At 40.6% G+C, this 22,217-nt stretch overlaps 1 protein-coding gene across 6 annotated transcripts; it reads left to right on the top strand.

Annotated features, from left to right (window-relative positions):
- Nucleotides 1-388: 388 nt before the first annotated feature.
- LOC116040593 lies at nt 389-6,993 on the top strand. 6 transcript variants are annotated; one of them, XR_004102717.2, is made up of 5 exons: nt 394-686; nt 3,452-3,935; nt 4,107-4,243; nt 6,060-6,712; nt 6,818-6,993. XR_004102717.2 is itself a non-coding variant. In XM_036000188.1 (4 exons), the coding sequence occupies exons 2-4, from the start codon at nt 3,460-3,462 to the stop codon at nt 6,082-6,084; spliced, it is 753 nt and encodes a 250-aa protein (XP_035856081.1). In that variant the 5' UTR covers nt 389-686; nt 3,452-3,459; the 3' UTR covers nt 6,085-6,993. The 6 variants fall into 6 exon arrangements, 5 of the variants coding, with proteins under 5 accessions (XP_035856081.1, XP_031141938.1, XP_031141937.1 ...); XM_036000188.1 differs by having other exon boundaries at nt 389-686; nt 5,945-6,993; XM_031286078.2 differs by having other exon boundaries at nt 393-686; nt 3,441-3,935; nt 6,060-6,993.
- The last annotated feature ends 15,224 nt before the right edge of the window (nt 6,994-22,217 follow it).

The raw sequence follows: 22,217 nt of genomic DNA, 5'->3' as shown, positions 1-22,217 counted from the left end.
CCAAAGGGTATAGTGTAGGCTATCTATAATAAGGCAATTTTTAATAGATTATTGAAGCCAATTATGATCAGTCTGAAATTCTTTGATATTCAAAGTTTAATTCTTGGTCTAATTTATAAAGAAAGAATAAATATTTCTGATTTTTTTATTTTTACGTTTGTACTTTGAAAGGTGGCTTTGAAAAGTTTGCAGCTTGCTTGCAACTTCGCAGATGATAACGTAAAGAAAAACAGAAGCGGTAGGCTATTTATAGAAATATTGGCGCAAATATGAGTGTTTATAACTAATAGGCAGCAGAGAAGTGAAGTGAAACAAATTCGAAAGAAGTGGGTTATGTCGCATGCGTTGATGAGAAGTTGTTTTTTTGCCACAAGGGGTCACTGTTCGATCATTGATCATCGTTCTGTATCTAAGCCAACTACACAGCTACACATCTACTGCTGTTTCGTCTTCTGCTAAGGCCCTGAGAGGAACACACTCTAAACAAACATAATTATCTTTAACGCCTACATGGGGTTAATGTTTTGATATTTGAAAAAGACTGTACGTCTAACCTAAAAACCTAACTCACCTGGTTATTGGCGTATCGTCTAACGTTACTTCCTCTTTGTACATCGCGGGATTCCCAGTTTGTGCTAACGTCACACCACCGGGGAGGTGTGCCTCTGGCTGCAGTAACGTTACAGGTAAGAGGTAACGTTAGCCAATTTTAGGATTTAGAGTTAGGTAAGTTATGGGATTGATGTTCCATTAACATATTTATTGGAAGATCACCTAGCTGTATGTTGTTAACTGGATTGCTTTTCTTTATGGTAAGCACATTAACTGTCAACAGCCAACACGACGGTTAACGTTAGCTAGCTAGCTAATGTGGGATGTTAGCATGCAGCAGCCGGTCAACTGTCTTTCATCGGGGTTGGGAAAAGTAGCTAGCTAGCTACTGCTGAGTAAATAGCAGTGATTATGAATAACGCTGATAACACTCACGAAGCAGGTACAACGATGGTGTGAAAATTGAATTTACATTTTAGGGTAACGTTAACATAACCGAGTGTATTTGAGTGGTTTTAAGGGGAGCATGGCTAATGTTCTAGCTACATTGTAGCAGTAAAAGTGCACAAAAACAACGCCAGATCAGCGAGGAGAACCAATAGTGGAATAAAAGGCAAAAGAAACTGAAGATGAAGATCAAACCAATAACTTTAAGGGGCCTTGACACCGCTGCGCGGTAACTCGCCGACTCCAGTCATTTCAATGAGGGGAAGACGGCAGGGGGGGAAGCGGTTATGATCACGCCGGTCGGAGTATGAAGCGGTTGCCGCCCACGTGAACGCGCACAGATTTTGCTCTCTTTTTCCGCGCCTAGGTGTAGGGGGATTATTACAGGAGTCATACTATGCTTTAGGGTCAGTTTCACAGTAAACGTTAAGTCATTTAAGTTGCTAATTTACACTCAAAGTAAAGATTTGTGCACCAGACTTAACTTTATAAATAAATGTAGCTAAGTTTTATGACAGTAAATGTACTCTTCTCAGTAAGAAGGGAAGGATATTTACTGGTATTCCCATTTGAAAGTTATGAAGAATTTCTTAAAGGGGTGATAGAATGCAAAACCGATTTTACCTTGTCATAGTTGAATAACAGACAGTTTGGTGGGTAAATAGGACATACATAGAACCTCAAAATCCCATTGACACCTCTTTCCTCTGCAAATCTCACAATTTGAAACTGCCTCTGAAAACGGGCAAATCTCAACGAGCAGCCTAGTTGACGTCAACTATGTGGCTGTACCTTATTTGGCTCTGGTCTCTATCTTTGTCACGCCCCAACATTTACGTAGGCTACACCACAGATCTGAGATCAGGTATTCTTCTGAATAGGTCGCGCAGATCTCAGAAATTGTATACATTGTTCATCTGCTATTTTATCACTAAATTCACTTCTGAGACTTTTTTTATGTGAGAAATCAACTATGTAGAGGTCAAATATGGACCGTTTTACGAAAATTGATGGCTAATTTTGTCCGACTGTGTGTCGGAATTCAGCGTCCGGTGCTGTCTGGGTTGCTGCCCCGCCTGTCCTCCTTCACAGACCCCAGCCCGCTGTGAGCTAGATGAAGCTCCGTCACGGCCGGCAGCCCGCGGTGCTCCATACCCACATAAAGTCACCATTTCTAGGTTACTGGACTACCAAATGCCGCTGCCCTGACAGAGCTCCAGGGCCTGCAGCTCCCCTCTTCCTGCTAAATGGCCAGTGTGTGTGAGTGAGAGCGCGGTCAGCTCGCAATCTCTTGCCACAGGTTCCAGTTAATCTTATAATGGATATGTGTGTTGAGTTATTTAAACAAACGATCGGGGAAATAAACGCCTCTTGTCCGCGAGTGAGCTGGATGGAGCTCTATCAATGAGAGCTAGCTTGCCTCCTCCTAACGAGACCTCTAAAATTCACAAAAATGCTAACGCAAAAGTGTTAGCTAAGCTTTGTAAGACCTTAGGGTAGCTGTAATATACATGCTGTGACGAAATTTAAACTGTAAATATACGATAGTTATGCCGCCAGCTGGCAGCCAGCCAGCTCCGCGGAGCCCCGAGCCCCGGTAGTCCAGTAACCCAGAAACGGTGACTTTGCCCTGGGGGCCGCTTTCTTGTCAGACTGTGTGGAGCTCCTGAAGTCCAGCACGTCTTACCAAATTTGCAATTAGCCATAAATTTTCGTAAAACGGCCCATATTTTTGATCTTTATATAGTTGATTTCTTGCATAAAAAGTCTCAGAAGTGAATTTAGTAATGAAATAGCAGACGAAAAATGTATAACATTGCAGTGTCTGAAATATGAGACCTGCTGCTCAACCAATCAGCGCACAGCTCATCTAAATATTCATGAGCATACCATATTTGGAAGAAAAGCTCTTGTTCCAAATAGAGCCATATTCACAGGGTAGTTAAGGGCTCATAGAATAGCACTCGGGCCATTTTCAGCCCAACCAATGTTACAAACCCTATTAGGAGACCTTAAGGAACAGTGTGAAATACCCTATATAATCATTCTATCACCCCTTTAATACATCTAACATTGACTTGGAATCCAAATGATTTAAACTGTTGGATGCATTCTTCCCTACTTTTTTTTAAATTTTTTTTTATCAACGAACCACATAAATTCTAGTCTGATTTTAAAATATCCCAGAGTGTTAGTTACGTTTACTGGTTTTATTGTTATTTGGATTTTATTATTTTTTAACAGTACTAAGTGCAAAGGGGCCTAGGTCAGGCAATTACCAAAGTCATAAAGATTTATTCTCCAGGGACCAATAAGGAGCTCAATTGCATGGCAATGCATCCAGTAGTTACCAAATGCAATATTAAATTAATTGATATATCAATTTTGATTATTGTCACGTTGTTTTCTTTCATTCTTTGCACTTATATCAAACCCTCCAGATACATTACAGGTGACGTGATGCCTCAGAATGGTATGAACTATGAGGGTGGAAGAGGAGGGACGCGTCACAACACCTGTAAAGCCAACGGTCAGGTTCCAGGCACAGGTTTGGTTAATGGAGCTGTTGTTCACAATGGCTGCCCAGCTGATGCCACTAGAACCAGTGAGAAAACCCCAGCTGGCACACTGAACGATACCAAACCACAATGCATGGTTGATGGTTATATTTACCAGAGCTCCAAGGGCAGCAGTACAAAAGCAGCGCCCCCAAGGACAATCAGGAGACAAGGAAGCACGATTTCAGCTGTCACTGATGCCTCAGCAGCTGGCAGGGTCCGCAGTTCAGGAACTCCAGGTGGTATCTCAGTGAATGGGGACACCGGTCTAGACACTGTTGCTTTGCCATGTAATTCTGACCAAATGGCACCGCAGCCCAGCCTGTTGGCAGCAGCAAAGATCCAGAGAAGAAGGAAGAAATTCAGACATAAAAAGAGGTGCGCCACCTTCCTTACAGCTGCTTTGAATACATGTACATTCACATATAGGTACTCACTCCTGTCAGTCAAATCTCCTCTATATGACTTGAGTTACAGTTACAAGGCTGGTGTAGACGATTGCATTAGTTAAAATGGAAATGGGTCTGTTCAATCTGCCAACTTTTATAGAGACACAGAAGTCGTCCATCCAGTGTACCCTATTCTCCCATTGATGCCCCCACAAGAGAAGGAAGACTGGGAAAAGGAGATCCAAGAGGTCACAAAGACTGACTGGGGAAAGTTCTGTTTCGGAGACACACCCTACGGTAAAGAAAAAAAAAAAACATTTAAATATTACGATTTCACCCTCCAAAGCACTGTATTGATACTATATGTTAAAATTAGGGCTGTCAGCGTTAACGCGTTAATCGCGATGCGATTAAGGGCCGACGCAACGCGATTCATTTTTTTTAATCGCATGCCGGCATTTATTAATTTATTTTACACTTCACTCGGCTTTGCGTCGTGCCTAACAGGCTACTATTTTGACCCTTTGCAGCACAGTTACTTATCATCAAGCTGCCACTTCCTTGTAACACAGGCAGGCTGCAGGCATGATGGAGAAAGACAGCAGCAATAACTCTGAATGGAGCTTTTTATTTTCCAAAACTCCCGGACGGCTCGTAGACAAGTCGAAAGCCATATGCACATTGTGTAAAGCCGAATTAAAATATCACCGAAGCACGTCAAGCTTGAGCTACCACCTACGAGCTAAGCATAGTAGTACAGTTAACGTGATGCTACCCGCTAGCGGGCTAAACGGGTAGCAACTAACTGCAGACCTGTCAGCATCGTAGAGGACTCGGGTCTTAAAGACGTACTACGGTTGACCTGTCTCGTTGCCGTCGAGGGAGACGGTAGTTTAACCATACACATACCACACTGAGAAAGCAACCACACTGGAACAGCTGCAAAGTGCTGCAAACGCTGTCTCATTAACCGGTGATCACTGGATGTCAGTGAGTAATCAACATTATTTAGGAGTTACTAAACACTATATTGACTCTAGTAAGGATAGGGATTTTTAGTTTTTTAGTTAGGTACATGGAGGAATTGTGCAATAATGACAGATTCACACATTTTTCTTTTGTTTACAGTAAATAAATAATTACAAATCTTAAAAGTAAGTATCATAACATAACTTTCTTTGCATTCATTTGAGTCTCAATCAAGATACACTGGTAAAAATTGCTTTTGATTGTTAATATGTACTTAAAAACTGTTCTGAAATGCAAAATAATAGAATTTTAATCATGCGATTAATCGCGATTAACTATAGACATTTAGCGATTAATCGCGATTAAAAAATTTAATCGTTTGACAGCCCTAGTTAAAATACATACTAGTTAGTGTATATACTCATTTTCTTAAGTTATATGAAATAACCTTAAAGTGTTCATATTATGCTCATTTTCAGGTTCATAATTGTATTTAGAGGTTGCACCTGAATAGGTTTATGTGGTTTCATTTTCAAAAAACACCATATATTTGTTGTACTGCACATTGCTGAAGCTCCTCTTTTCACCCTGTGTGTTGAGCTCTCTGTTTTAGCTACAGAGTTACGCATCTCACTTCTGTACCATCTTTGTTGGGAGGTATGAGTATGAGGGCGTGCCATGTTAGCAGCTAGGCGAGCATTATAACGTGTGTTACAAAGTGACGAAAGTTCGTCACGGAAGTAAAGGCTGGACTACAATAGAGCTGTTTGGAGCAGTTTGTGAACAGTGTTTTCTGTTGGAGATGGTAAGTCCCTTTAGGGTGAACTTTGGGCTTTTTCACTTTATAAATCTATAACGTGCACAAAAAAGATATATAACACGATAAAGGAAAGGGAAAAAAGCCAAAAAGCATAATATGAGCACTTTAACCTATTTTGCTGTACGGGTAATTTCAGTAAAATTGATACCACTGCAGTCAGATGAAGGAAACAAAAAATGTATATAGCCCTTTTCAGCTTTTTTTTCAAGGTTTCTCTCACAGCAAGCTGTTTCTACTCAGGCTGACGTTGACTTTCAAAGCTGTTCCTAGGATTCAGGTCAGACCAAGCACAAATGTTCTACTGGTGTTCTGTGCCTCCTCCAGGTCCACAAGATGTTATCCGTTTTGATTTGCACGATTTGACACTTAAGCAAAGGGACACAGTTGACCTGCCGGTGACAGCCAATTACAAACCAGCCGTACACCACCCTCCCCCTGTCAAATGGTCCTGCTACAGCATTCCCACGGAGACGGACCAGTTCGCAGACGCTGACGAGTAAGCCAGACGCATGTTGTTATGTTAAAGGATTGGTAGAAGTCAATGTTCACATACCAAAAGTAACTAAGGGGTTCTGCTGTAAATCGTGTTAGCCCTTATTGGCATTGTGCAGATTTGGGGATCCTGGGTAGTACCCATGCTTAGAATATTTGTTTAGTCACCATGAGTCTTATTTTCCTCATCTAAAACATTATTGGACATTTTTTTTTATTTAAAACTTCTCTGGGTTAATGGTATCTCAGGTCAAAGATTATAGGGTGGAGCCTAGGTTGCAATCAGGTTATTTTTATTGCATGTTTTACTTTGTATTTTATATTCAGATTTTATATTGCAACATATTAATTTGTCTTCTGTGATCTTAAGGAATGATTTTAGATAAACTACCATACTTTGCTGTTGTACCGCTTCAGTGACTGTTGTTACTGAAAATGGTCATGCATTTACTGTTCTTCCATTTCATATCTTCATCATTTTGCTAGTATTCAAAAAAACTCCATTAATAGTTTTTATGTAAATTCTGTATTTTGTGTTTTATAATGCCTGAAATGGGCACACTGTTGGCATTATAAGTTGCTCTTTTGAGCTATCAATTCTATTGTTTATCAATTGCACGTTCACAACAAGCACATGAAGCAACTATTTTAATTTGGAGCCAACCTAACCAAGAAATTATGGTTTGATTATGTAACAACAACAAATCGTTATTTGCCCTTTCAGACTTTCATTTTCACAACCACAATAAATCAAATTTTCTTTTAACTTGTGGTCAAACCTTGCACGTTTATCTCCACTATTCACCGCTATAGTTCTCTGTTCAGATCTCTCACACCCATTTTACTACAGAAACCAATGTGATGTTGCCTGGTTTAAATTGTACTGGTTTGCCATGACAGCGTTTGGCCACTAGATGGAAGAGTTGTTGTCAGATTTAGCTTTCTGTGTTATTCCACACACCTTTGGGAGTTCAGTGGGTTCATTCCCAAAGACTTGGGAGACACAAGCACGTTCTTGCCCACAATTCAAACCCCATTTCCCCCCAGGTAGTTTATTCAGAATGCAACTAAAGATGGCGGTTACTAAGATGATTCATGTAATCTATTAGTACTAAATCATTCATGTCCACAGACACCATGTCAATAATAGACTGAGGTCATAATCTCTGGTGAAAGCCACAGTTGTGCGCTCTGATAAGACTTTGTAGTTCAATTCTAAGTAGAGCTCTTTTTTTTTTTTTTTTCTTCAAAAGAATACAACATCAGATAATTCACTATCAAAGAGATTAAGTAGCTTTTGATGTTCCCCGGCCATCTGTGTGAATTGCATTGTTGATGTAAAGGCTAAATGTGACTGGAGGAGTGATGAGCATAGGGGAGGATGATGTAGTACTTTTCTGGTGTTTACAGACACTTGAGACGGGGATTGAAAGGTCACTGAGCACTTCCTGTTGAACTGTTGATAAGAGTTTCAGACGGTTAAGAATGTAGTGTCTGAAATAAGAGAAACATGGCATGCCAAAATTAAGGGTGTCAAAGATGAACAACTGCCTCTCGATCAGGCATGCAGGGATAGCCTTCAGCCTATCCACCCCTGAACAGGATAAGTAGTTAACAAAATGGATGGTTGAATGTCAGAATGTACATTTTAATATACATTTGTCTGTTTTAAAACATAAATTTCCAGGAAACTGACTGAATGTCACTGTTAATTTACCCTACGGATGATCATTCTTTGCAAACTTGGCTTGACTTGGCTTTGGAGTGAAACTCCACTCCAAAGCAGAATTCACATATGCTAGGCCTATTTGTTTGATCTTAGACAATTTGATAAATATGTGTGAGCATGAAGAACTCTCTCCCAAACCTAGAAAACCCAGATTTAAATTTGTCATGTATTCATAAGATTAGGTCTTGTAGCTGCTTCTTTGACAGGAAGTGTTACACCGTTGCTGATTTCACATCCATGTGACCTATTTTGTTAGCTTAAATGCTTTTCACAAAAAATGGCCCGTTTCCTCATTTAAAGTTCCCCTCAACACTAGGAATCTGTTTACCAAATCCATCTGTTATTCATTGTCATTGGAGCAGCTCACATACTCTCACATTTAGCTATTTGAGAGGCTGCTTCACATTCACAAAACTTGACTAAACCAGCATCATTTAAAAAGTGTTTTTTCTAGGGTGGATTTCTCCTTGAATGCTGCAGTAGCTGTAATAGTCTTGCATTATAATTGTGTGGGGGTGGTATTAGAGAAATAGAAATAGCATGTCTCATACATGTTGTAATCTTGGTGAGTGATTCATGTCCCTATATATCTCAATGGACCCTTTCTCCACATCCTGCATTTGGACAAATAAGCGGACTTCTTGCCCTTTTTACATCCACACTGCAGTTATTGTATGGGTCAAGTTCAACTCATTGCTTGTAGTTCATGTTTTAACTGAAGTTGAGTACATTATTAGAATGTAGGTAGTACGCTGACCACCCACGCTGTTTTATTGTATTGATAGCCAGATTTACTTTGATGATAATACAAAGTTACATTTCCCAGTGCTCAGAGGACTTTGGGAAAACAGTTACAGGCCTTTTAGCGCCACATTTCTCAGATGTGAATCACCACCAGTTTTTTCATCTGGTTCCAGTGTGACCAGTCATTTAGCATTCAGCGTGTTGATTGATCTGGCAGCATAATGGTTTGTTAGTCTGGCACAGGAAGAAACCCAGGAGGAGACAGGAAGGAGGATTGTGGTCATTTTAACCTCCTCCTGCTGACCAAAGCAAACAGTGTGCTAGTGGATATAGACATTTGTCATGAAAATCGCCATTATTCAAAATCTGCTTTCCTAAATCACTAATCCTTCCTTTGCTTCCACGTGGAAGCTGCAGCCAAATGCTCAGCCTAGTGTAGGTACAAGTGGTAACTTCAAGTTAACTTAAATGGTGATATTCTACTGTATATTTTTCTACATGTAAACAAGTGCCACCTAAACACCAAAACCAAAAATGTATTGATCCTATCAACAAGTATTGTCTGTTGTCCAAATACTATAGTATTAGAAACACATCAATGAGCCACACCTGTGCACTATGGCATGTTACTTCAGTAAGATGTACACGATCACTGTAGTTTATTATGAGGCAATCCCCCCATAGACCGTCCTGCTGCCGTTACTCACTAAAGACCCAAATGTATATTTATCTGCCGTTTTAAATAGACCCCAATAAATTCTTTTATCTTTGTTTGAGTAATGTTTGCTAAAAAAAAAAACTACAGTGCCTTTTTGACCCTGTTTTAAAGATTTGCAACTTCAGTTGGAACCAATGGCCATTGTGGCAGAGTGCCACAGATGGGGTCGGGGAGTCAAAGTATTGAGAAACGTACTAACACAAGAAAATACAGAATATCAATAATAGCTATTGTCAAATATTAACATTCTGTGGTGTTAATTCAAACAAGTTATCAGATTTGAGCTTGGGTATCCTCAACTGTTTAGATTTAGTGTGTATGGAAACTAAGAAACAAGACCAAAATGTATTTTATAATAATATGCATCCGTTCTCCTGATCCAAAGGGCTTTATTGATGCAGGGTGCAATTAGGTCACTATTGGGGAGGGGGGGATGACCATCGAAACAAATCCTGTTCCTTCACATTCTTCCATACAAACAGCAAGTAATAATATGTGTTGTATCAATAGGATTATGTCCCCCTTCCGCCTCAGTTAAATGACCTGCAGTACATATTAGATTCAGGGTTGATACGTTTTGAAAAAACCTGGAAAAATTATGGAATTTAAAAAATGCAAATTCCAGGCCTGAAAAGGTTTTGGAAACATAAAAAACCCAGAAAGTTTTGGAAAAAATGTTTTTTTAACACAGCATAATAATATGTGATTAATAAATGTATTTTACGTCGTCCTAACCTCAACGTTCTATTCGGGGCGCGATATTACTAATCCCACTATGAACCACATAAATTGTCATTAATTTTATTGTTAAACCTCTGAGGGTAAACTTTAACACAGATTTTTATTCTTATTGTATAATGTCGACTGACATTTTCAGGAATACATAGTCATGGAAATTTGCCAAAAAGTCATGGAAAAGTATTGGTTAAAATGCGTATGAACCCTGTAGATTGCACACCTAGTTCAGAGGCACTTGGCTCTCTGTTTCCCCTCTGTGACTCACCTCCAGTCCTGGCTTTTTCATCTCTCTTCAGTGTGTCCGGTCATATCCCATGCCTTCTTTTGCTAGATCTTGTAACAGTGTGTTGGCAAGTACAGGAAGATGCCTGTGGTTAGCCAACCACAGCCAGAGCTAACCAGTACAAAAACATAAATAAATTGGCTGTTTGGGGGGTTAGGGATTCCGGTAAATTACAACAATTATCTTCAGTCCACTAGTGAAAATTGGTAAAAGATGGAAACTACAAGGCCCTTTTGGAAAACTTGCCTCATTTAGGGTATAGTCATGCCAGTGTTATTTAATTTGTTTTTTTGTTTTGTGTTCATAGACATTTGGCAGTGTTAAATTTAATGACTCCTTGGCACTAAACTTTCTGGAAATGGTGGGTACTATGATTAACAGTACTATGTAATGGTTTGTTTTTAGGCTGTGAGGATGTGAACACATTAATTTCTCTGAGGTTCTATAAAGCCAATTGTAACGCTCCTAAAGAAGAAGATCCATGGTTTCATAGTGACTTGACCCAGTAGGAAGACAGTCAGGGTGTAGGGATCTGGGTGACAGACCCTATCGAGAAAGAAATGCACATAGCCTGTGGAAATAGCTGGCAGCGGTGACTGTAAAAGTTAGAGCAGCCTGATGACAAGGCACATTGTTTCTTAACTTTGTGATGAAACAAAAAAAGTTCTGCAATGCTTCTGCATGTTCATCCAAGTAGGTTAGCTTACACACTAAACCATATGTGGGCCTTAACCCTGAGCCAATCTATTAAGTAAATAAGTAAAGTTTATTTATTTATATAGCACTTTTAACAGATACAAATAACAAAGTGCTTTACAATTATAAATTGGAATAAATTGGAATATGATAAATAGAAGACATAAGAATATACTATTAGTATTTATATTTTGGAATTTAGGACGCTCTCATTAAGTTTTAGCATAATTTTGTGTTTTTGGGTGGATTGTTCTGAAACAAACCGTCGCCACATCTGTTGAACAGAGGAAGGGCAACAGATTTTGCTGAGTCAGAGTGATTGGAATCAAAGGGCGTTTGCCTTACCATATGGTGAAACTGGAGCACTGCACCAGTGCTATAATCCCGGGTCTGGTAAATTCACTTCCTGAGTGTCACTGTAATACTTTTCTCAGACATTATTGTTGTAACATGATGGTTTTTATTAGGGTACAGTTAAGGGAATATATATGTTTTGGCATATTCCTCCTGAATTTAATTATAGCAACATATTTCAGCTACTGCCCAGTTTGTGGACACTCACAACTGTCTCTAATATAACAAGAGACAGAGAATATTGTGCCATCCTTTAATGTTTAACATCACATTAACACAGACATTTCCACACAGAATTAATAGAAAAAAAGGAAAATACCAGCATAATTTTCCAGGGTTATGGGTACATTTTACGCTAAGGAATATTTAAGAATTTGTGTGTATAGTTAATCTCCTTTTACAAAGAACCTAGCCTTGGTTTATACAGCCTGGGATTAGTTTTGCTCTCATTTAGACTTGTTCTTATCATGGCCTCTTTTGCTACATAGGATCAATGTTTTATGTTGAAGTGACTGCAGGTCCTCTTTAAGGTCTTAGTATAAGTAGTAGAGACTAGACTGTAGTCATTTGATTAAGTTAATTCAGTCTGTACTTTTTTTGCTTTAATACTCAGTCACTTTACACTAAATGTATCCAGTAGGGCTGCACCTAACAAATTATTTTCAGTATAATTTAATCTGACAGGGATTTTTTTGTTTGTCATATAATATGTCAATAAACACCCAAATTGACATTGAGCTTGTTTTGTCAGACCAACAGTCCAAAACCCAAAGATTTTCATTTTGCCAGAAGAAATCCAATTTAGAGTAAGCCAGCAAATTAGCAGATAAGTTGTCTGTCGATCAACATTTCTGCTCTACTATGAAGCCGTTGGGGAGCTAAAACTGTTAACCTTATTTAAATTACAAATTTCCCACTATCATTTTGACTGTTCCATGTTGAGTTGAACCCAAAGCCCAAAGTGACCTTAAAGGTGCTGTAGGTAGGATTGTGAAGATCCAGGATTTAGCCAAAAAATTTGAACATCAACAACTTCTCAGTCCCTCCCACTTTTCTGCTAAAGCCCAAAACTGTCTCATAAGCCCCTCCCCCCACAAGGGAGAATGAATGCGCGTCCATGAGCAGTGATTGACACGCAGTTAGACACCCCCCCTTGGCCCTGATTGGCACATCTGAACAGGGAGCTGTGGATTTTTGCAAATCACACTACAAGCTGTAGGTGGTGCCAGAGGAGCTGGATTTTCTTTTCTTTTAATTACCTGCTTCATGTAGTTCTACTCGAACATAGGGTCAGTTTCAGCAAATATGACAGAAAGTTAGTTTTATAAGTCTTACCTACTGCACCTTTAATGTTTACTATTCTATACTCCAGGGATTGTCAAACTTTATAATCAAAGGTCCAAATCTGATTTATATACAAGGTCAAAGGTCCGGAACGATTGGCAATAAGCAATTTACTTTTATTAAACTTGCTTATAACTTACAATCAATACGTTTGTTAGGTTAATTAAAGTTTAAGGCAGTCAGAAAAAAATTACATTCAAGCCTAGTGGAAAAGATGTCACGGTTTGACTGCAATCTGTTGCCTAAATTACAGCAACTCTAACTTTAAAAGCAACATACATTCAAGTGTCAGACATTTTCAAAATACATTCCAAACTAGTGCAAAAGAAATGGCATTGTCTGCTAGACTGGGTAAACCCAGCCTGAGCTGCAGGGCGAAATCAAATCGGCGGCAGATCGGGCTGGGTTTACCCAGTCTAGCAGAAACCTGTATGTTTATCTATCCTGCTTCCGTTACAGTTTTGCGGCGACCAATCACAAACTGGCTTATCCACCTGGCGCGCTATTGGCAGGTTTAACGCGATGACGATAGAGAAGCGACCAAGCAGCTTCTTATTTGGCCACCGAAGCGCAGCAACCCGTTGATGCCGCTGTCGCTGCTACATCACCCGGATCGTTGGTCTGATTGGTTGAAGGACTATCCAATTGCGTACAGAGTAATTTGAACTATGCGCGTTGATCACGCCTCTTGTGCAGTAGAAAATACAGAGCAGTCTCCCCAGACTAATGTTCAATCTTAGAAGATTGAGCTTGATCTGGTGATAGCCAGACTCAGTGTCGGCCCCAAAATGGTTGCTTTTGAACCTAAGCAGCTCCAACATTTATGATAAAATTTACAGGTGTACAGTATAGTTTTAGAAGAAATATTAACAAAAAGAGAACAATCTTCATTGATTGATTTTCATGCCTAAAAAAGTAAATGTTACAAACTAAATAGGCATGATTGATTGAAATGATTAAACAAACTGACCTTAAAAACTACAAGGCACAGTAATATAAAGGCTACTCGGAGAGAGGCTTCAGTAGCACTCTCTTGCTGTGTCACAGGTCTCACAAAAAAAAGTTGATTCATTGGAAGATTTTAACTGACAAAGTTTTATTGTTCTCACCTCTGTATTCTGAGGATATTGCTGTTTGAAATATCCGTGCTTTGTGTCATAGTGGCGTTTAACGTTTCCAGTCTTCACAACTCTTTCTGTGCAAATCAAGCACAAGAGCTTCATGCTGGATTGGGGCAAAATTAACGCATATTTTTCAGTCCACTCATCTTTGAAAACTGTTTTCTTGGTCAACTTTTCTTTACATATTTGGAAAGTGACATCCTCACCGCGACGTAGCCTTCACTGACAGAATACGTCGAAGTCTCACTTTCTTGTGCCCGCAGGACAGATGTGAACGCCAGTTAGCTGACCCTGAACTCACTATGAAAGTTTGGTTTCGCTAATATTTAACGTGAACGCCAGCCGACCTATAACTCGGTAATATTAAACGTGTAGCATAGCCTGTTAGTCGACAGTTAACTCGGTAATATTGAACGTGAACGGCAGTTAGCCGACGTCAAAGGCTCTCGGCTGTCAACGTTGTCATGACAACGATGTCAAACAGGCAAACGATAATTTTTATCCCGGGACATGAATGATCACTGTAACGTTTCAAATCAACTACTATATTCTACAAGACTAACAATGTATTGAGTACTATACACCCACTTCAATAAATTGTATTGTTGCATTCCTACGAGGTGTGGGCTGGGTCCCGATTGACTTGCCGTCCGGTCCAGATCCGGACCAGAGTCCGGACTTTGAGAATCACTGCTATACTCCATTCCTCCAATATCCCCACCTGAATATTACTTCAGGTTTTAGGAGGAGATAACGTCATCTTTTGAGTCTTTGGCTGAACATGCAGTAATTAAATGGTTATTCGTCTCCATGCTGGCATCATTTAATGTGTGCAGTACCGTGCCAGGCCCAGACAGAGGCAGTGTTTATCAGCCATGCAGCTACTGACCCTCTGGCCTGTTGGGATGCTGGGCTCGTAGCTCGACTGACTGCTACGCACCAGCCTGTGACGACCTGCTTGTCTGGCTGCTCAGCCTATGTCTCTCTATATTTCTACCAGTTTGGTAGTCTCTTATTAACAGCCTTTCTGTCTTCTCGTCAAACTACTTGCATGGGTGTCTCAGTGCTGTCTCTCTGGACATTTCCTGTCCAGTTGCATTTTTTTCTCCGGCCTTCTCAGTCTTGCTGCACTAGCTGCCGAGCTGTCAGTCTTTCCTCCTCCTCCCTGATCGTCTTTTGTCATTCTATCTGGCTGTCTGGCTTCCCAGCTGAGGGATGTCTGGATAGGTGCTGGATAACAAGGACCCCGCAGACCCACCACTCACATACAAGAACAGTGATGAGGAAGGAGGGTGAGAGAAAAGGGGAAGGAGAACGCTGTGACAGATAAGTAGAGAAAGATAAGGAGGAGAGGATTAAAGAGGGAACACATACAGTAAGAGAGGGTGTGGAGGGAGAGGGTGAGAGGCAGGAGAGGAATGACCACAAGGAGATAGACGTGCGTTAACGAGGAACAGAAGTAGACAAAGGGAGGATAAAGCAGATGGATAGGATGGGCATTGGAAATGAGCAGTAGCTGTAAACGCTGTGATATATTGCATTTGACACTGTATTTGTCCCTATCAACTAAATATTAAATGAATTTAAATAGGTGGACTAAGCAGGGCAGAATGAGTGAAAGAAGAAGTGAGACAGAGAAACAAGGCATACTGCTTATTATGAGGCTCACACTTTGCTGCTGTTCCTTTTTATTAAATTAGCACGCAGACATATTGTTAGTCTGAGGAGCAGAACCATGGCTCTATAGGGACTAATGCACAAAAACTCGATCCTTTTCATACCTTCACATACGCATGCACTGAATGTCCAACTCCTATATTCAGATTAACTCCCTTTGCCTTTTATTCTGTGTGTGTGTGTGTGTGTGTGTGTGTGTGTGTGTGCGCGTGTGTGTCTTTGAACCCAGAACCCTCATTCTCCACATTGCTCTGTGGACCGACAAGAGGAGTTGTTGCTAGCTAGCTTACACCTCCCACGCCCATTTCTACAATAAACAGACGCACACATACACACGCTCGCACTCTGCACCCCATACATCACCTAGAAATCTGCCCTTTTTAAAGATGACTTACATTCACTTTCCTGTCTCTGTTGCCTCTCCCTTTCTCTCTCTCTCTCTCTCTCTCTCTCTTTCTCTCTCTCTCTCTCTCTCTTTCTCTCTCGCACACACACACACACACACAACCACACACACACATGCACACAATCTGTGAACTAAACAGGCTACATGACCAAAGTCCAAAGGTCTTCAGCTCTCCTGCCATCCATTCAGAAAAACCTAACCGTTTTTCCGCCCCTCCCTCCTGTGACTCGGCCCATGTGTTGTCTTTCCATGCCTTTTGGAGCTGTGGTCAGCGGAGCCATCTTTGCAGCTGCATCCACAGTTATAACTAACTTTCCGTAGGGGAAGGCCCGTCTGACAGCACATAACAAAGGAATGTGACCAGTCTGTCACAGCTGATAGAGATATCTGTGGCCTTGTGTGTTAATTAGCTCCCTAGCAGTAGCTGGTGGTGGAGTTCAGCAGTTTCCTCCATTATTACACTATTGGGAAATTGTCTTTTAATACAAGTCTGACTTTGTAATATTAAAGCGGTTCTCCCCTTCATCTACGTTTGGAAAAACACTCAAATCGTCGGTTGCGGAATGGAATTTATGCTTGTAAAGAAAATAATTATTTGGAGATGAGAAGCTGCATCTTTCATTTAGCAATGGCATGCAGATTCCTACATTGCAATATTTTTTTGGTCATCTGCTGTGTTAGGATGCTGCCTGTTGACACTTTCTCCTAAAGCAAAGCTGTCAAGTCATTCTATTGGAACACCACATGTTTGTTTTGTTGAATTTGACTCTATTTTAGGAGTCACTTCCTTCATGATGACATATAGAGGAGTATATCAATGCATTGATTTTGATTAGGAATGAAACAATTAGTTGATTAATCAATTAGCTGATCCACAGGAAATTAATTTGCAACATTTTTTATAATCAGTTAATCATTTAAAGTGCTCATATTATGCTTTTTGGCTTTTTCCTTTATTGTGTTATACTAGTGCAGTGCCCATTGAAAATGTGCCTGTTTGGAATGGGCCTATTGCTTGGCCTGTGGTATTGCTGCTTGTAGAATTCATCAAAACCAAATTGTACCCCAAAATTACTTACAGAAGGAACCCAAACCACTTCATATGCAACTCCCCTGTATACCCTACTACTAACTTACTGATTTACCTGACAGTGAACGTTGCAGATTCAGAATGTAATCACAAAATATCACAATGACAATCTGGAGTAATCAAATATTAGCCTCATGGACTCAGGGCGCAGTGTGCTACCCACCCGGCCCGTTATGAGAGCTAATCAGCACATATCTGCATTAATCAACCACCAGAACCTGTGTGTGTGTGTGTGTGTGCGCGCAGAGAGAGAGAGAGAGAGAGAGAGAGAGACGGTGTTGTCTCATGTCTTATGATCGTTAACGAATTTAACATTTCAGCAGAGGTGTTAATTTCCATACAGGTTTAGTGGCTTGACGGTTAACGGTGAAGTAGGGGATTTGATTCACGGGGTATTTTGGCGACGGTAATGTTATTAGTTAGCAGTTTACTTAATTAACCTGGGGTGAGTCTGATGAAAACTGATGTGTCTGCCCGGTTCAGCTCTGAGATTTTCTTGCATTGCACAGCGCTGTGAAGGAATAAACTCTTAATAATAATCTTTAGGGCTGTCAAACGATTAATTTTTTTTTTATCGCGATTAATCGCTGAAGTTCTATAGTTAAAGGAGAATTCCGGTCGATTCCAACCCGTAGCTCTGTTGTTTGTAAATTAGGAGTACTGTCAGTAGCGAGAAAAACAAAACCAATCGGTGCTGCCTACACCGAGTTATCCTCCTGCTAGAGTTAGCACCCAACAGGCTTAAACAGGGCTTAAACAGGGCAAGTTTTAAACGTGTTTTTAGCCTCTAAACATGCTCGAAATGCCATTACAAGTGCTTAGCCATGTGCAGTTATTCCTTCCAAGGGAACACAGCGAATCTGACTGCAGTAGATGTGACAGAAAGCCATAAAAGTTGTGTTAATCCATACCTCTGTTTAATTCCTGGTTTATGGTGAAGCCCACACTAGTCGAATGCCGATCTCATACAATCCAATATTCCAAAATGCATTTTTTCCACAAAAAAAACGATTTGCCGAGGTTCTTTCCATAGTAAAGCGTATGTATCAACAAGCTGTAACCTGACACCACAGTGGAGCGAGCAGAGCTGCAGTTCAAGAGTTCAACAGCTAGGTAACCTAGCAACGGCAGCAGGGGGAGGAGCTCACAGAGCTGACAGACGGAGCTTGGAGTTAGATAAGGACTAATATGAGAAAATGGTTCCAGTTTGTGCCTTTCCAAATTGCGGCAACCAAATGAAGAGATATTTGAGCTTGAGCTTTCACCGTCTACCCCTCCGCAACCGGGAGATTTTACAGTGGTGGCTGGTTGCACGTGATGCGGGTACATGATGCTCGTGTGGATACTGTAACGCAATGACCACCGAGGAAGAAAGCCTGTGCTGTGAGGAATGGGATCTCATCCAACCTGGTCTGGATGGTCCCCAGAAAACGGACATTGTTTCGGCCATACAGAGAGGTTTCCCCATACTGATCTATAAGGATGTTCTGGAAGCGTTTTTGTTTTTGTCCTGAAAGTAAATTGGAAGAAGCGGCCTAAACCGGACGGACCTGATGGCCAGCTGTCTAATGAGTGAGTACAACAGGCTGTCTTGACTCTGTCCTAGCTTAGGTACATGTACATTTGTTGTAAATACACATTCAAAACACTAATCAAAACACACCTCTTCAGATTAGCTTTCCACATACAATAATCTTACATTTCTCACCTGATAGTTAGTTTTTATTGTTTTTAATTGCTTCTAAATATGCTTGTTGTATGTGTTGGTTTTATTGCTTATCTGTTTTTAATGTGCTATATGTGCTGGTTTTTACTGTAAAGTGTCTTTGAGTACGATGAAAAGCCCTCTATAAATGAAATGTATTATTATTTATTATAAGTAAATGCATCACTTCTTTAGTGAAATAACCAAAGCTCGCCCTTCCTCCCCCCAGCCAATGCAGACTCGTGGCCTACCGGGTGATTCTGGAGTGGGTTCTGAGAGGAGAGCGCCTTGGCCGTGGCACCAGAAGAACTTTGCCTACCTGTGTTGTAGCAGTGATCAGACAAGAGTACCCCTCCCCCACTGGAAGTTACACGGGATTCAAAGAGGCAGAGGACATTTTCTGAGTCTAATAATATGATTTCTAGTAATACTTGGTATTGCCATTACTAGGAATAAACAAAGCAATTGCACAGTTATATTAGGAAAAAGTGTTGTACAAGTAAAGTAAATTGTAAGAATAAATAAATTGTAAGAATAAGTACATTGTACAGTTCTATAATATATTGCTGCACCTGTCTGTTATCAGTGGTTTTATAATATAACAGTACACATTACATTTGTGCTTTTGTGTCTTTACTTCAACAACAAAAAGGAAATTACAATATCACAATCTAGACACAATCAATGTAAAGTATGTACAGTGCAGTGTGTGGTTTTATACATAATCATGCTACACACAACAGTAAAATCTCCCGGTTGCGGAGGGGTAGACGGTGAAAGCTCAAGCTCAAATATCTCTTCATTTGGTTGCCGCAATTTGGAAAGGCACAAACTGGAACCATTTTCTCATATTAGTCCTGATCTAACTCCAAGCTCCGTCTGTCAGCTCTGTGAGCTCCTCCCCCTGCTGCCGTTGCTAGGTTACCTAGCTGTTGAACTCTTGAACTACAGCTCTGCTCGCTACACTGTGGTGTCAGGTTACAGCTTGTTGATACATACGCTTTACTATGGAAAGAACCTCGGCAAATCGTTTTTTTGTGGAAAAAATACATTTTGGAATATTGGATTGTATGAGATCGGCATTCGACTAGTGTGGGCTTTACCATAAACCAGGAAATAAACAGAGGTATGGATTAACACAACTTTTATGGCTTTCTGTCACATCTACTGCAGTCAAATTTGCTGTGTTCCCTTGGAAGGAATAACTGCACATGGCTAAGCACTTGTAATGGCATTTCGAGCATGTTTAGAGGCTAAAAACACGTTTAAAACTTGCCCTGTTTAAGCCTGTTGGGTGCTAACGCTAGCAGGGGGATAACTCGGTGTAGGCAGCACCGATTGGTTTCGTTTTTCTCGCTACTGACAGTACTCCTAATTTACAAACAACAGAGCTACGGGTTGGAATCGACCGGAATTCTCCTTTAACCGCGATTAATCGCATATTTTATCACATGATTAAAATTCTATTATTTTGCATTTCAGAACAGTTTTTAAGTACATATTAACAATCGAAAGCAATTTTTACCAGTGTATCTTGATTGGGAATCAAATGAATTCAAAGAAAGTTACTTTATGAACTTGATTTTAAGATTTGTAATTATTTATTTACTGTAAACAAAAGAAAAATGTGTGAATCTGTCATTGCACAATTCCTCCAAGTACCTAACTAAACTAAAAATCCCTATCCTTACTAGAGTCAATATAGTGTTTAGTAACTCCTAAATAATGTTGATTACTCACTGCTTCCAGTGATCACCAGTTAATGAGACAGTGTTTGCAGCACTTTGCAGCTGTTCCAGTGTGGCTGCTTTCTCCATGTCATACAGGCTGTGTATCCGTGAAAACTACTGTCCCCCTTGACGGCAACGAGACAGGTCAGAACATGCCAACCGTAGTACGTCTTTAAGACCCGAGTCCTCTACGATGCTGACAGGTCTGCAGTTAGTTGCCACCCGTTTCGCAAGAGCTGTAGTAATTTTTTGGGATTTGGTTTCATCCACAGGTCGGCAAGTAGCACTCTCCAAAATAGTGCTTTGCCTGAGTGGGTAGCATGCTAGCGGGTAGCATCACGTTAACTGTACTACTATGCTTAGCTCCGTAGGTGGTAGCTCAAGCTTGACGTGCTTCGGTGATATTTTAATTCAGCTTTACACAATGTGCATATGGCTTTCGACTTGTCTACGAGCCGTCCGGGAGTTTTGGAAAATAAAAAGCGCCATTCAGGATTTCATTGCTGCTGTCTTTCTCCATCATGCCTGCAGCCTGCAGCAGCAGGATGTGTTACAAGGAAGTGGCAGCTTGATGATAAGTAACTGTGCTGCAAAGGGTCAAAATAGTAGCCTGTTAGGCACGACACAAAGCCGAGTGAAGTGTAAAATAAATTAATAAATGCCGGCATGCGATTAAAAAAAAAATGTATTGCATCGCGTCGCCCCTTAATCGCATCGCGATTAACACGTTAACGCTGACAGCCCTAATAATGTTATTTTATATTCTGCCTCTGGTTAGAAGTGGTGAATGTAGGCTACAGCTCACAGCAACTTAATACTATAGTGTCTGGCTTTTGTTTCATATTTAGTGTTGGCAAATGGCTTTTTGTTGAGTCTCCTCTTAGCGAAAAAAATAGACACGGAAAAGTGTAGCGCCTTTATTTCGCCAACCTTATTCCACACAACAGTCGCGACGTTCCTTTCAGCTATCTGCTCGTGCTCCAGGAAAGTGAAGAAAAGTAAGTTTGGTATATCCAGCAATCATGTAGCTAACGTTGGAAGCAGGAAAAGAGTCAAAGGCGGTAACCCCTCCCCCACTGTTGTAAAGCGTTCTGCATGTGGCGTGCAGGTTACCTTCCCACCAAACACGCCCCCAAACACGGTCAACGATATGACTCAAAAACAGTGTCTGGTAGCCTGCCTGTAAGTAGTATCACACTCTGTCTGCCACAAAAAACTCTGTAGCTGGTTGTGCTTTGCACATGTGGGATTCTGAAACGTCCTTGAATTCGGGAATTGTCGTTTGTTTATTCAAAGTAAAAGATCGTCCAAAGTAGTGCTACTTTGCACATTTGTGTGGGTCTGAGGTGCCGTGCTGTGCAGTGTGAGAGGGGGAGTGGCCAGCGGCTAGAGCAGCAAAAGCCAATGTGTGCTTCTTTTACCGATATTTAACAATATCTTTTGCATTTCTAATCCAAACAATGTCAAACTTGGCACTGCACTTACTCGTGCCAGTAGCAAGACACCTGTCAAGTTTGAAATCCATCGGAGTAACGGTTCAAGAGATATGCGCATAACGCACAGACACACACACACACACACACAGACAGACAGACGTTCCTGCAATTTATAGACATATCTTTTGCGCACGTTATAAGTTTAAAAAGTGAAAAAGC

This window comes from Sander lucioperca, chromosome 4 (genome assembly GCF_008315115.2).
Source record: "Sander lucioperca isolate FBNREF2018 chromosome 4, SLUC_FBN_1.2, whole genome shotgun sequence".
Classification (NCBI taxonomy): Eukaryota; Metazoa; Chordata; class Actinopteri; order Perciformes; family Percidae; genus Sander; species Sander lucioperca.
Note: the sequence above shows the minus strand (reverse complement) of the source record. Positions and strands in the feature narration are given on the sequence as shown.

Bases quoted from the DNA above. Each gene is read 5' to 3' on its own strand.
- LOC116040593 (XM_031286078.2), top strand. From the start codon at position 3,460: ATGCCTCAGAATGGTATGAACTATGAGGGTGGAAGAGGAGGGACGCGT. The intron at 3,936-4,106 runs GTGCGCCACCTT...CAACTTTTATAG, and splicing joins AAATTCAGACATAAAAAGAG to AGACACAGAAGTCGTCCATC. The intron at 4,244-6,059 runs GTAAAGAAAAAA...TGCCTCCTCCAG, and splicing joins TTTCGGAGACACACCCTACG to GTCCACAAGATGTTATCCGT.